The sequence below is a fragment of the Triticum aestivum genome, chromosome 1D (genome assembly GCF_018294505.1).
Source record: "Triticum aestivum cultivar Chinese Spring chromosome 1D, IWGSC CS RefSeq v2.1, whole genome shotgun sequence".
Lineage (NCBI taxonomy): Eukaryota > Viridiplantae > Streptophyta > Magnoliopsida > Poales > Poaceae > Triticum > Triticum aestivum.
In genome coordinates, this window is record NC_057796.1 from 464,397,095 (window position 1) to 464,408,837 (window position 11,743).

The following is an 11,743-nucleotide window of genomic DNA, read 5'->3' on the forward strand; positions in this document are numbered from 1 at the left end:
AGATCCGCTTGGCCCACTATCAGTTGGACCACATGTCCTCACAACACATGTGCTTTGTTCTCTAGGTCCGCCTGGCCGAACTCTGTCGTCCTTTGATGACTATTTAAGGGACAGGGTTGGTTGACCAGCTCCCGCACCATGTCTGTGGACGCGTTCGGATAAGGTCCGCGGATGGATAGTGTGTTCGTTTTAGGGGATAGCATTGAAAATGCCCTAACTAGATCATCGACATCATCTAGTGGACAGAGAGTGTTGTTGCCAGTGTGAAGTGAAGAAGAAGATAAAAACAGGCTTCCATGCATGTGGGGTCGAGTGTGTATGGGGGATTAAAAATGATGTAAAAATAATAATTCTAGAAGGTACTTCCTCTGTCCTAAATTATAATTTGAGACTGAGGTAGTACATTTTTAGAAGATACGACACCTAATTTGAAATTGAGATAAGGGGATATGCTAGAAATGCCCTGGCTACGTACAAGGAACGGCTCTTGGCGGCTTTTTTCAAATGCTACTCCCCCCCTTTGTCCGCTCCTGGGCGACCCCACCGTCGGCTCTAGGCCACCCCGCCTCGTTCCTCCTCCCTCCGCCGTCTCCAGCGGCCGCCGTGGGTCTCGCCCGTGCGATGGTTGGCGGCGGCGGGGCATCCCTGCGTGCTCCCCTGACCGGACGCGCTCCCCCTCCATCCCATCCTCGCCGACGAGCACTCCTCCCCGTCAACCCATCCCGGCGCGGCGCTCACCCCCGGGTCTGGCTGCTGCGGCGCCGGCCATGGAGATCGTCGTCCTTGCCGTTCTTTGGGGGCAGCCTGGGATCCAGCCCCTGCCTGGCCGCCATGCTGGCCTCCCTCCCAGATCTGTGCTGGTGGCGGCCGGTGGCCCTTGCCTTGGCCGGCGGGAGGCTGGCAAGGGGTTGTGGCCCCTCTGCTCGGCCTGGGTGTGCTGCCCCTGCTCTCGTGCTGCCGCGTCGATTGGGGATTTGGGGTTCACTCCGGGCTGGATCTAGTTCTAGCGTGTTCATCCGTTGCAGGCCCCTTCCCTGGTGGTTGTCATGGTGGTGCTGGTCCATCGTTCTAGGGTGGTGTAGGGGCTGTTCGCGGTGTTGGTGGAGATGCTCGTGGTGGGTGGATGCCGGGGCGGCGGCCTCGGGTGCGTGGGTGGTGCCGGCTCTGCGGCGAGCGGTGGCCACGAGTACTGTACCGCATATTTGGTCGTGCGGGCGACGAGGTTGTGGCACGTGTGCAGGCTCCGGTGAAGATCGAGGTCCTCTGCTCGTGGATGCACCCACTGGTCTGATCCGGCCATGGCAGCTTCGCCGCGATGGCTCGTGCTCTCGGGTCCGGGTGGTTGAGCGTGGAGTGTGGGACCGGGGGAAACCCTTGGCCTTTGGCGGCCACGGCGAGGCCGGCTCCAATTTTTGGAGTCGGTCCCCTTCTTGGAGGCCTCGTCGAGATCCCCTTCTGCCTCCTTCTTCCTCACTCCTGTGTGGGCAAAAGCCCTGGTTCCCCTTGTGGGCGGTGGCGGCATGTCGATGGCGTTACCTCCCTGGAGGCGTCGTCTGGGGTTCGCGGGGGTGTGGATGGTGCTTCTCTGCTTGCTGAGGACCAGGTGGCGGCGATCTACTCATTGTTCTTCATCTTCTCCACGCGGTCTTCGTCTTGTGCCGACATTCTTCAGCTTGCGTCTGGACGTGTGGTTATCATCAGGTGGTGGTGAGGTTGTGGCAACCCAGCGGAGGTGGTGCTCTGCTCCCTCATACCTGAGCTGCCAGCCGGCTGTGTCCATTAGGCTCTATGGCGAGCACTCTGCCTTCCGACGGTGCGGCGCCCTTCGAGCCAAGGCGAGAAGATAGTGGTCTTCTTCAGAGGTAGAAGCATTTGGCTTGTCGATCTTGGCATGTTCTGCGGGAGAAGGCGAGGTGATGTTGGTTGTCGATGCTGGTTCGTGCTATCCCTCACCCTGCTGTTGGTGTGGCTGCTACTCTTGGCGTGTGACATTGGTGATCCTGGCTAGGCTCCTTTTACTATCTTGTGTTTGCAATACTTGGTTGTAAGCTGTTACAGCTCTCTGTATCTTTGCCGTTTCCTGTTTCTTTACTTTGTAACTATTTCGTGTAATTCTGGCCGGTTGATGGCTTTGTTAATTTAAAGCCGGGTTAGGTTCGAGCCTTCTCTCGGGCTCGGCCGACACCTTTTCTCTAAAAAGGAACGGCTCTTGGCCGTACAAGTGCACGCAGAGTACTGCTGCATGTTCTACGTGTGAACTGATGAACACGATGTTAAAGCAAAAAAAAGAACTGATGAACACGCTAGGTAGCCAGTTTCCTGCGGCGGCAATACGAGTCCGTATTCGTGTCCTTGACCGTAGTCGTGCAGAATACTAGCTTACTCGTGTTAGCAATAATAGTATATATAGCCACGTGATGTATCCATAGCGTGGGAAGAGAAAACAAAAGCACAGCTCGACGATTTGGACGCGCACGTGATCCTCAATATATCGATCGATGGCGAGAGGTCGTCGACGCTCCAGGCACCGTCGCGGCGTCAGTAGCGATCAAACCATCGAGTCCTCGTCGTCTACTTGCGCCTCTCTTGATGCGTGCGTCTGCCGTGGCCAAAACCATCAGTCTCCAGTGCACACAACGGCGCCGGCACGGTGGCCTGACCTGCCGGCAGACCTGCTCCGCGACTTATTGCCAACTTCTGGGCAGCCCTCCTGCCTCCCGGAGAAGCCACGTGGACGGTCGTGGAGCGGACGCTTGAATGCCCGGACCTTACCAACCTCTACGTCACATATCACCATGGAAGGATATTGGTCACCGTCGGGTCTAACCTGTGGCACGCCGTGACACCGGACGATCACCACGGTGTTCGAGATGTGGTGCTGCCGAGCCCCTGGATGCCAGGGGAGCGCCTAGACTACTTAGACATGTACAACTACCTTCTCGAGTCCCATGGCGAGCTTCTCTGGGCGTCGGTTCACGTCCGCAAAGATTACATGGATTATTGGCGGCGGCGCGGTGAGGCCTTTGTCTCTTGCCTGGTTGGCGCTCTCTCGGTGTCCATTCACGCCCTAGAGGACGAGGCGCCGATGAAAATGCGGTGGGTGAGGAAGGATGGCAAGAGCCTAGCTAACCGCGTCCTATTCCTGGGGTGGCCCAACAGCTTTGCCGTGGATGCCTCACGGCTAGGCGGTGATGCCATGTCCGCCGGATGCGCATATTTTCTCTACAACATAGAGAACGACATGCCTGGTCGGTCGTGTTATGTGCTTAGGTACAATCTCCTCAATGGCAAGACCAAATTCGTGGAGCAGTTGCCTGATGGATGGGACGATGATATGTGCATGTGGCTCTTCCCCCAGCCCGCTGTTGCTCCAAACCAGGTATACGCAATCATATTTACACCTCTTTTTTTTTTGGTGAAATGCAATTATTTTAGACTATTTCACATTCAACTTAGATATTGTTATTTCTTTGACTGCACTCACAGTTGTGCGATCAAATCTTCTCGTCCGCTTGTGATTAAGCCAACAAACTTAGACCTTGGCATCAACTTAGAAGGGAGGAAGAGTTATTTTCTTCGAAATAGACAAACCCTTTTTTTTTCTAAGTTCAGTGACTAGCGCTATACTTATAAAAACCACATTTATACTACTGACAACACGCATGCATCATGAGCATTATTCATTCAATTTAGCGGTTAGTAGTGCTATATTTTATTTGTTTTAATTTAACAAATGCCATAGGATAAGCTGATGGTTAAACTGTGTATTAGTACATCATTATAATATTGGTTAGATAAATGTACTAACCCCCTGTTCCGTGATAAATTTGATTTTGCTGGATCAGGAAATCAGTGAAAGGTGTGAGAGTTCAAAATGGTGGAAGAGGAAAAACCAACAGAGGACTACAACTCCAAAAAGCACTATTCACATGGAGAGACCTCGGCAACAACATTACAAGTCTTATTTCACGGTGATCGTAAACAACCTGCCTCGCAGCGTGAATAACTTTCAGCTGCGTCGGTTCTTCAACCAGCACGGTAAGGTGTCCCAAGCTAAGGTGAGATGTAAGAAGAAGAACAATATCTCAAAGGGATTCGGGCATGTGACCATGGAGATGGTCGAGGAACATGCTAATGCTCTTGCTACACTTGACGGACTGGTAAGTGCATACATCTTATGGCATAACTAGATGATACCCCACGTATTGCTGTGGGACTCAGTTGCAGTATACTTTCATGATATTTTATTATTTTGAATATGTATATTTGTAAGAATAATATGAGAACTAAAACTAAAAACATATATGATTTACTGTATTTAATTATTGATGAGGTGGGCCTTTTCCCATGCATGTTTGCATGACCATGTGGGTCTTTTGCCTGCATTGTAACTTGATGAGGTGATGGGCCTTTTCCCATGCATGTTTGCATGTGAGGGTAGGTCTTGTGCATGCTTGTTTACATGATGAGGTGGCATGTGTGTATGTTCAAAGAAATATGTTAGTGGGCTAGCTATTTAGATATAGAAGATTAGGGGTTTTTTCAATTATAAAATTATGCATGATCATCTTTGGTTGGTTTGTAGATGTGTAACAATCAATGGATGTCTTCTTCTCTTGTTTCAGGTTTTGGGCGGGTGCATCCTTGAAGTGAGCATCGTGAAGGTGATGCGGAAGCCAGAACAACATGTGAATTTTGTCGGATCGGGAGAGTATAGTATTGACCATTATATATATATATATATTGGTTTGGGGCTATTACTTTTTGCTTTTGTAATGTTGTGGAAGATTATTTAATTACGTGAATTGTACTCCTGGAACAGTATCACAGATGAATCGGTCAAAACAAGAGACGCATTTTATGCCTTCATCTAAGATATCCCATATCCCCCACCCCATCTTGTCGTCCAGAATTGTGATGCCTTTCCTTAGATCTTTAGGAAGTTGTAAGAGTTATATCCAAAGACTCTGCTTTGTAGATGAAAGGAAACATTTTCCACTGCTTTTTGAGCCATCTACGATGATGGTTTGTGTATTATTAGTGAAGAATATGTAATAAGTTTTTCGGTAGGTGGTTGAATTGAAGCAATTTTAAAAATTTGTCCAGTCTTTTACTACAAGATAATATATGGAAATTCTTACAACACTAGGTGGATGAATTGCACTACTTGGTTTTGGTTTGGCTCAACTTTTACTTTGTGTTCAGGAACATCCTTTGTGTATTTGTAAAAGGTAATTCCTGATTTTTTTTACATTTGGCAGTGTATTGCAAAGTTTGAATACTAGCTTAAATTAAATTTATGCTTATTTATGTTACAATACTGGCTTAGTTTTGAATTGTGTGCAATCTTTTGGTGCAAAATGAAAACATTGATGCATATTCTTCCCTCTTCTCAAGATACTTCGTCCATGACCTCTCTCTCTCACTCTCTCTGCACAAACACTCTCAAGCTCCTTGTGTTGGGAAACGTTGCATGAAAAACAAAAAAAGTTCTACGCAGACGCAAGGTCTATGCATGGAGATGCATAACAACGAGAGGGAGAGTGTGTCAACGCACCCTAGTAGACCGTAAGCGGAAGCGTTTAGTAACACGGTTGATATAGTCGAACTTCTTCGCGATCCAACTGATTCAGTACCGAATGTACGACACCTCCACGTTCAGCACATGTTCAGCTCGGTGAGGTCCTCGCCTTCTTGATCCAGCAAGACGACGAAGTAGTGGATGAGTTCCGCCAGCATGATGGCGTGATGACAGTGATGGTGAAGCTATCTCCACAGGGAAGCACAACGAAAATATGACCGAGGGACGAAACTGTGGAGAGGTGCGCCGCACACGGCTAAGCGATTGTCGTGGTTATGTGTGGCTCCATATATATATATATATATATATATATATATATATATATATATATATATAAACACTATTCTGATCACGGGATCAGAATAATATTCTGATCACAACCTGAACTGCCTGAGTAACGCGCCTGAACTTCCCTTTGTACGAACCCGGCCTTCGGGCTATCTTCGCAACCGTGGCTTCCCCCGCGAAATATTCTGGTTAGTCGTGTTCTATATGATGTCAGTGTAATCTAGAAATGTTTTTTAGCAACTAAATACCGATTTTAAATAGGAATCTCGCTCGTTGGCGGATTTTGCTCTCGGGTCGCGATGAAATTGTGTTTTTTGCAATTTTACTGCCTGAATTGTTCGACCTGAACTTCTCCCAGTGCTAGGCTGAACTTCCGCCAACATTGCCCAAATGGGGCTTGTGATATACCGTTGGAAAGCTATGGACACCATTATCATGACCCAAGTTAAATTTTTGGCAAAATGTAAGTGGTTTAAGAGCAGTTTTGAAAATCGTTTTTTCTTCATACAAAAAACGTGAATCGTATTTTTGATCGCATTTTAAAACCGTTTATCGGAATGAGGCAAATAATATGGCGTTGGAAAGTTGCTGCAAAACCGCTCCTTCCACATGTTGAAAGTTTTCTCTAATTCCCTACGGTTAAAGAGTAATTTGGAAAATCGTAAAATTTCGCAAACCGAACTGCCAAGTTCGTATTTTCGATGTCATTTCTAAACGGGTAATCCAATTGAGGCAAATGATATGGCGTTGGAAAGCTTATGAAAATGCGCTACTTTCATCCTGTTGAAAGTTTTTTCTAATTTTGAACAGTTCAAAAGTGATTTATCAAACGGTCCAAGTTGCACGAAATTCGTATTTTCAAGCTAATTTTTTAACCATACGTCCGAATATAGCAAATGATATGGCGTTGGAAAGCTTGAAAAATGCGAAACTTTTTGGTATATATTGTTTCTCCCAATTCCTTACTGTTTTAAGTCAATTTTGGAAATGGGTAAAAACGTATTTTCGTCGTAATTTCTACAAACTTTATCGGAATGGCGCAAATAATATAGCATTGAAAAGCTAAGGAAAATGCGAAACTTTTTCATGTTGATGGTTTTTCTCTGATTCCTAGCCGTTTTCAAGTAATTTCAAAAATGGCGAGATCATTCGTTCTACCTTTATCGCGAAACAGATTCTTCGAAAATGCACCGCGTCAAGAACCTGAACTTCTCGGCATGTCTACTTGAACTTCACTCTGTTTTTCACGTGCTTTTTTTGCCTGTAGCTCTCCATCCACTCACCGGAACACTCACCGGAATTGTGCAAGTAATATACCGGTGGAAAGCTGATGTAAACACGCAACTTTCCCGTGTTCATCGTTTTTTCGTACTCGCGACTGTTTTAAAAGTTTTTCATCTCAAATTCATTCACTATAGTAGTCGAACTTCCTGCTGTTTTCACGTTGAACTTCTGTGACGTATTTTTGTTTGTAATTTTCTCATCCATTTCGTCAGTGTTACACAAATGATATTCTTTTTGTACAAACCTATCTCACAATATGTTCTTTAACTTTCTCCGACCTAGGACTTGAAGTTACACAAATGATCTTCCTTTCGTTTTGAAGTAAATTAGAGAAATGACGAGATCTTGATTTCTGCCTTCATTGCAAATGAAAACGCACTGCGTGAAGTAGTTGAACTTCTCGGGCATGTCTGTTTGAACCTCACTCTGTTTTTGATGTGCTGTTTTTTGCACTGCGTGAAGTAGTTGAACTTCTAGGGCATGTCTATTTGAACTTTGCTCTGTTTCACTTTATTGTTTTTTTTCTTATATGAAATACACACTATGTAGTACGTGAACTTATGGTTATTATCAGTTTGAACTTCTCTCTAGTTTGAGAGAATTATTTTAAAACACAAAAAACAACATATTTTTTAATGTATTTTGGACATCTAAATACACGGTGAACCTTTCTCACAAGAATTTTTTGAACTTTTCCTCGCAGAGCACTTGAACTTCTAGCAACCATTATTTTCGTTTATGAGTTGTTTTTAAAAGTGAAAAAAATGACGTTGTATTTTTTATTTTCTGAACAGGTGAATCCTAGGTTTTAATAACTCTGAACTTCTCTGTTATTTCAATATGAACTTCACCTTTTTATATTTTGAGTAAAGAATTGTATTCGATTTTTACACGGAAAAATCAAACATGGAAATACAAGGTGAACCTCTCTCGCAAGAATTTTTTAACTTCTCCGGACAGAGCACTTGAACTTCTTTCAACAAACCTTTTATGCTTTTACTTTTCTATACTTTTATTTCTCACCTGAAATGCATTTCTTGCAGTACCTGAACTTCTCATTGTTTTCACTATGAACTTCTGTCACATTTTTGTGTATACGTTAAATTACACGCAATTGAAGGGAGGTTAAAACTTCAATTATTTATAAATCTGAAAGTTGGAGTTTTGTTAGAAACATCGAACTTCTTCATATTTCAAATTGAACTTATTAGTTTTATTGTTTAGTAACCTGAAAAACCTGATTTTTCAAATAAATATCAAACTGCTCGGTTACGTGAAAATATCCGAGTTTTTTTTATAGACATTGAACCGCTCTACCTTTTTTTATTTGAACTTCATTGTGTATTTTTAGAAATGTTAAAATTGGAGATTTTTTAGAAACATCGAACTTCTTCGTTGTTTGAAATTGAACTTATTGCTTTTATTTTATTAAACTTTTTTGGGGTTCACCAGTTAATCTTAATCAAAAAATATTATGTTGTTTTATTCTCCGAACTTACTAGGTTTCATTCGGCGAACCTTTTTGGTTTTTTGTGTCGTGATACTTTTCTTCCTTTTGTTCTCGTCGTGAACGTTTTCCTTTTTGAAAGATGTACTTCTCGCGTGAATTTTACTTGTTTTTCTGATAAAAATGTTATGTTTTATTTGTGTTACCTTTTTTTCTCCATCAGAATTCTAGAGGCTTTCATATGTGAATTACTTGGGCATATTTATTAGAAAAAACATAGGTTTTTAGCTCCTTAAAAACCTGTTTTCCAAACTATGGCACGCGATGAACTAGAACCTGTTTTCTACGCGATATATATAGGTGAGGGGAGGGGCAGCCAGGAGGCGCCCCAAGTAGGCGAATCCTACTTGGGGTCTTCCCCAAGACGCGCCCCCTTCCTTGAGTGCGGGAGGAAGGCAGGGGGAGGCGGTGCCCCTTTCCTTTCTCTCATGAGGAGGGAAAGGCAGGAGGGTTCACCCCTCCCCTTTCCTTCCCCTAGGGCCGGCCGGCCAGGGAGAGGGGTGCGCCAGCCCCCTTGTGGGCTGGTGTGTCTGTCCCCTTGGCCCATTAGGCACCGTCGCGGCGTCAGTGGAAATCAAACCATTAAGTCCTCGTCGTCTACTTGCGCCTTTCTTGATGCGTGCGTCTGCCGTGGCCAAAACCATCAGTCTCCATTGCACTCGCCGGCACCCTGGCTTGACCTGCCGGTAGACCTGCTCCGCGACATCTCCGGCCGCCTACGCGACATCGCCCACTACGTCCGCTTCCACGCCATCTGCATGGCATGGCGCGACACAGCGCCGGACGCGACCCTGACGAAGCAGCCCTCCTTTCCGCCATGGCTCCTCGCGCCCAACATCAAGGACCTCAAGTTCAGATGTGTTTTCTCCAGGAGAACCTACCGCGCCGCGCCGCCATCCAGCCAACGGGACTTGGCGGCTAGCGTTGTCGGCGCCGTCGTGTGGTATCTGGTCGACGATGGCCCGTGCCCTACTCTCCGTGACATCCTCACCGGAGTCGTCATCAAACACCTCCCCCCGTTCCCCAAAGAAATCAAAAATTGCATCACCAAGGGGACTACCAGTAATTATACACTTGGGCATGGCCTCCACAACATCGTCTACGGTGACGGCACTACACTTCTGTATGGCCTGTACGACACCGACCCGGAGGACGACTTTATTGCCAACTTCTGGGCAGCCCTCCTGCATCCCGGAGAAGCCACGTGGACAGTGGTCGAGCGGACGCTTGAATGCCAGGACCTTACCAACTTCTACGTCACGTATAACCGTGGAAGGATATTGGTCACCGCCAGGCCTGACCTGTGGCACGCCGCGACACCCGATGATGATTCACTAGTAGAAAAAGGGTGAAATGTTCAGCTCATTAGTCCCGGTTTGTATTTGAGTCGGCACTAATGTGACCATTAGTGCCGGTTCCAACGGCTAGGCGGGCCGCTCTCATTAGTACCGGTTCGTGCCGAACCTTTAGCACCGGTTCGTGCCACGAACCGGTACTAAAGAGAGTGGTGGCACGTTGTTGTCAGTCTGGGGCCCCTCCACCACCTTTAGTACCGGTTGGTGGCACGAACCGGTACTAAAGGTCGTCCTATATAAACCCTTCGTCCACCTGCGAGCGAGCTCGCTCTGTTTTCCCCCTTTACCCTCTCCTCTCTGTTCTTCCCCTCTATACCTCGAGCTCATCACACATTTTGCCCAAAATTTGTCATGATTTGAAGGCCCCCATCCATTCAAGTGATCACAAAGGTAAGCAACTCTGTCCTTTCTTCTTTTATTGCTAGATTAGCTCTTGCAATGCTTTATATAGTGATTAATTTGTGGGTTTTAGTAATTTGGGAGGAATTATATGTGGTAGTTTATTTGATTTATATGCAATTTGAGCTCAAAATAACTCTTAGTTTGCATATGTAGGTGTCGTTTACTTAGTGCCTTCCCGTCTCCGTCCTAACCACCGTCAATCGTCCGCACCGTCCTGTCACCGGCACCACCTTGTGGGGTGAGCCTCTTGTTTCTTATCTTTTTTATATATAAAAATCATGTTTGTGTGATTTAGATATATAGTTACTTGTATAATTATCTTACCCGTACGTTGTTTGTTATTCATAGTACCATGGTTTTGATATCTGTCCCCGTCGGCCCTCGTCCGGGTTATGATTCGGATGTGGTATATTTTCTTTTATAACTATTTGTTGCATTTCGTGTTTATGAAAAATTATGCCCATCAAGTTGACATATATATTTTTATCTAGGAGGTATGTGAACCGGAAATTCCAACCGACCCTATTGTCGAGAGGTTAAATTTAGTTGAAAGAGAAAACGAGTATTTGAAAGAAAAATTGAAAAGAATTGAGGGGAGAAGATGGAATTGGAGTTGCATGTTACCGATGTCGTCGATGATCACAAGATCAAGATGGAGAAATGTGCTTGAAGATTAGAAAGATTAGAAAATATGCCATCGATAGTGAGGCTTGGTATCATTATGTTGTTGGATCAATTGTTACCTTAGTTGCGATCTTGATCGTATTTGTTGTTGCATTTAAATGCTTTAGCTAGAGAGTTATTTGTATGTTTGTTTTATGAGAATAAGTGTTGTATGAACTTTATGTATGGACATGTATTAATTTGGTCTTTTCGGTGCTGTGTAATGAAGATGAGCCGGCAATGGATGTACGATGACCGATGCTCTCCCCATTTCGTTGATGGCGTGCATACTTTTCTGCTTGCGGCTAAGGCAAACAAGCGGGCGGATGGTTTTATGCCTTGTCCATGTGTTAGCTGTAAGAATGGTTAGAATTACTCTAAGTTAAAAACCATTCACGTCCACCTGTTTAAGTCCGGTTTCATGCCCCACTATAATGTTTGGACCAAGCACGGAGAAAGAGGGGTTATGATGGAAGACAGTGAAGAAGAATAGGACGACGATAGCTATCCTGGCCATGGGTTCCCTGAATATGATGATACAACAATGGGGGAAGAAGCTGAGCCGGCAATGCGGGAAGAATCTGAGCCGGCAATGCGGGAAGAAGCTGAAGAAGAGGCATCAGATGAGCCAGCCAATGATCTAGGTCGGGCCATTGCCGATGT

General features: G+C 45.5%; 1 protein-coding gene across 1 annotated transcript; it reads left to right on the forward strand.

The window, feature by feature from the left end:
• The first annotated feature begins 2,445 nt into the window (after positions 1-2,445).
• LOC123175843 (uncharacterized) lies at positions 2,446-4,530 on the forward strand. The gene is made up of 2 exons (XM_044590349.1): positions 2,446-3,379; positions 3,846-4,530. Exons 1-2 carry the CDS (start codon positions 2,894-2,896, stop codon positions 4,188-4,190), a joined length of 831 nt encoding a protein of 276 aa, XP_044446284.1. The 5' UTR covers positions 2,446-2,893; the 3' UTR covers positions 4,191-4,530.
• The last annotated feature ends 7,213 nt before the right edge of the window (positions 4,531-11,743 follow it).

Coding starts and splice junctions, on each gene's coding strand:
- LOC123175843 (XM_044590349.1), top strand. CDS start 2,894: ATGCCAGGGGAGCGCCTAGACTACTTAGACATGTACAACTACCTTCTC. Junction 3,380..3,845: donor CCGCTGTTGCTCCAAACCAG/GTATACGCAATC, acceptor TTGCTGGATCAG/GAAATCAGTGAAAGGTGTGA.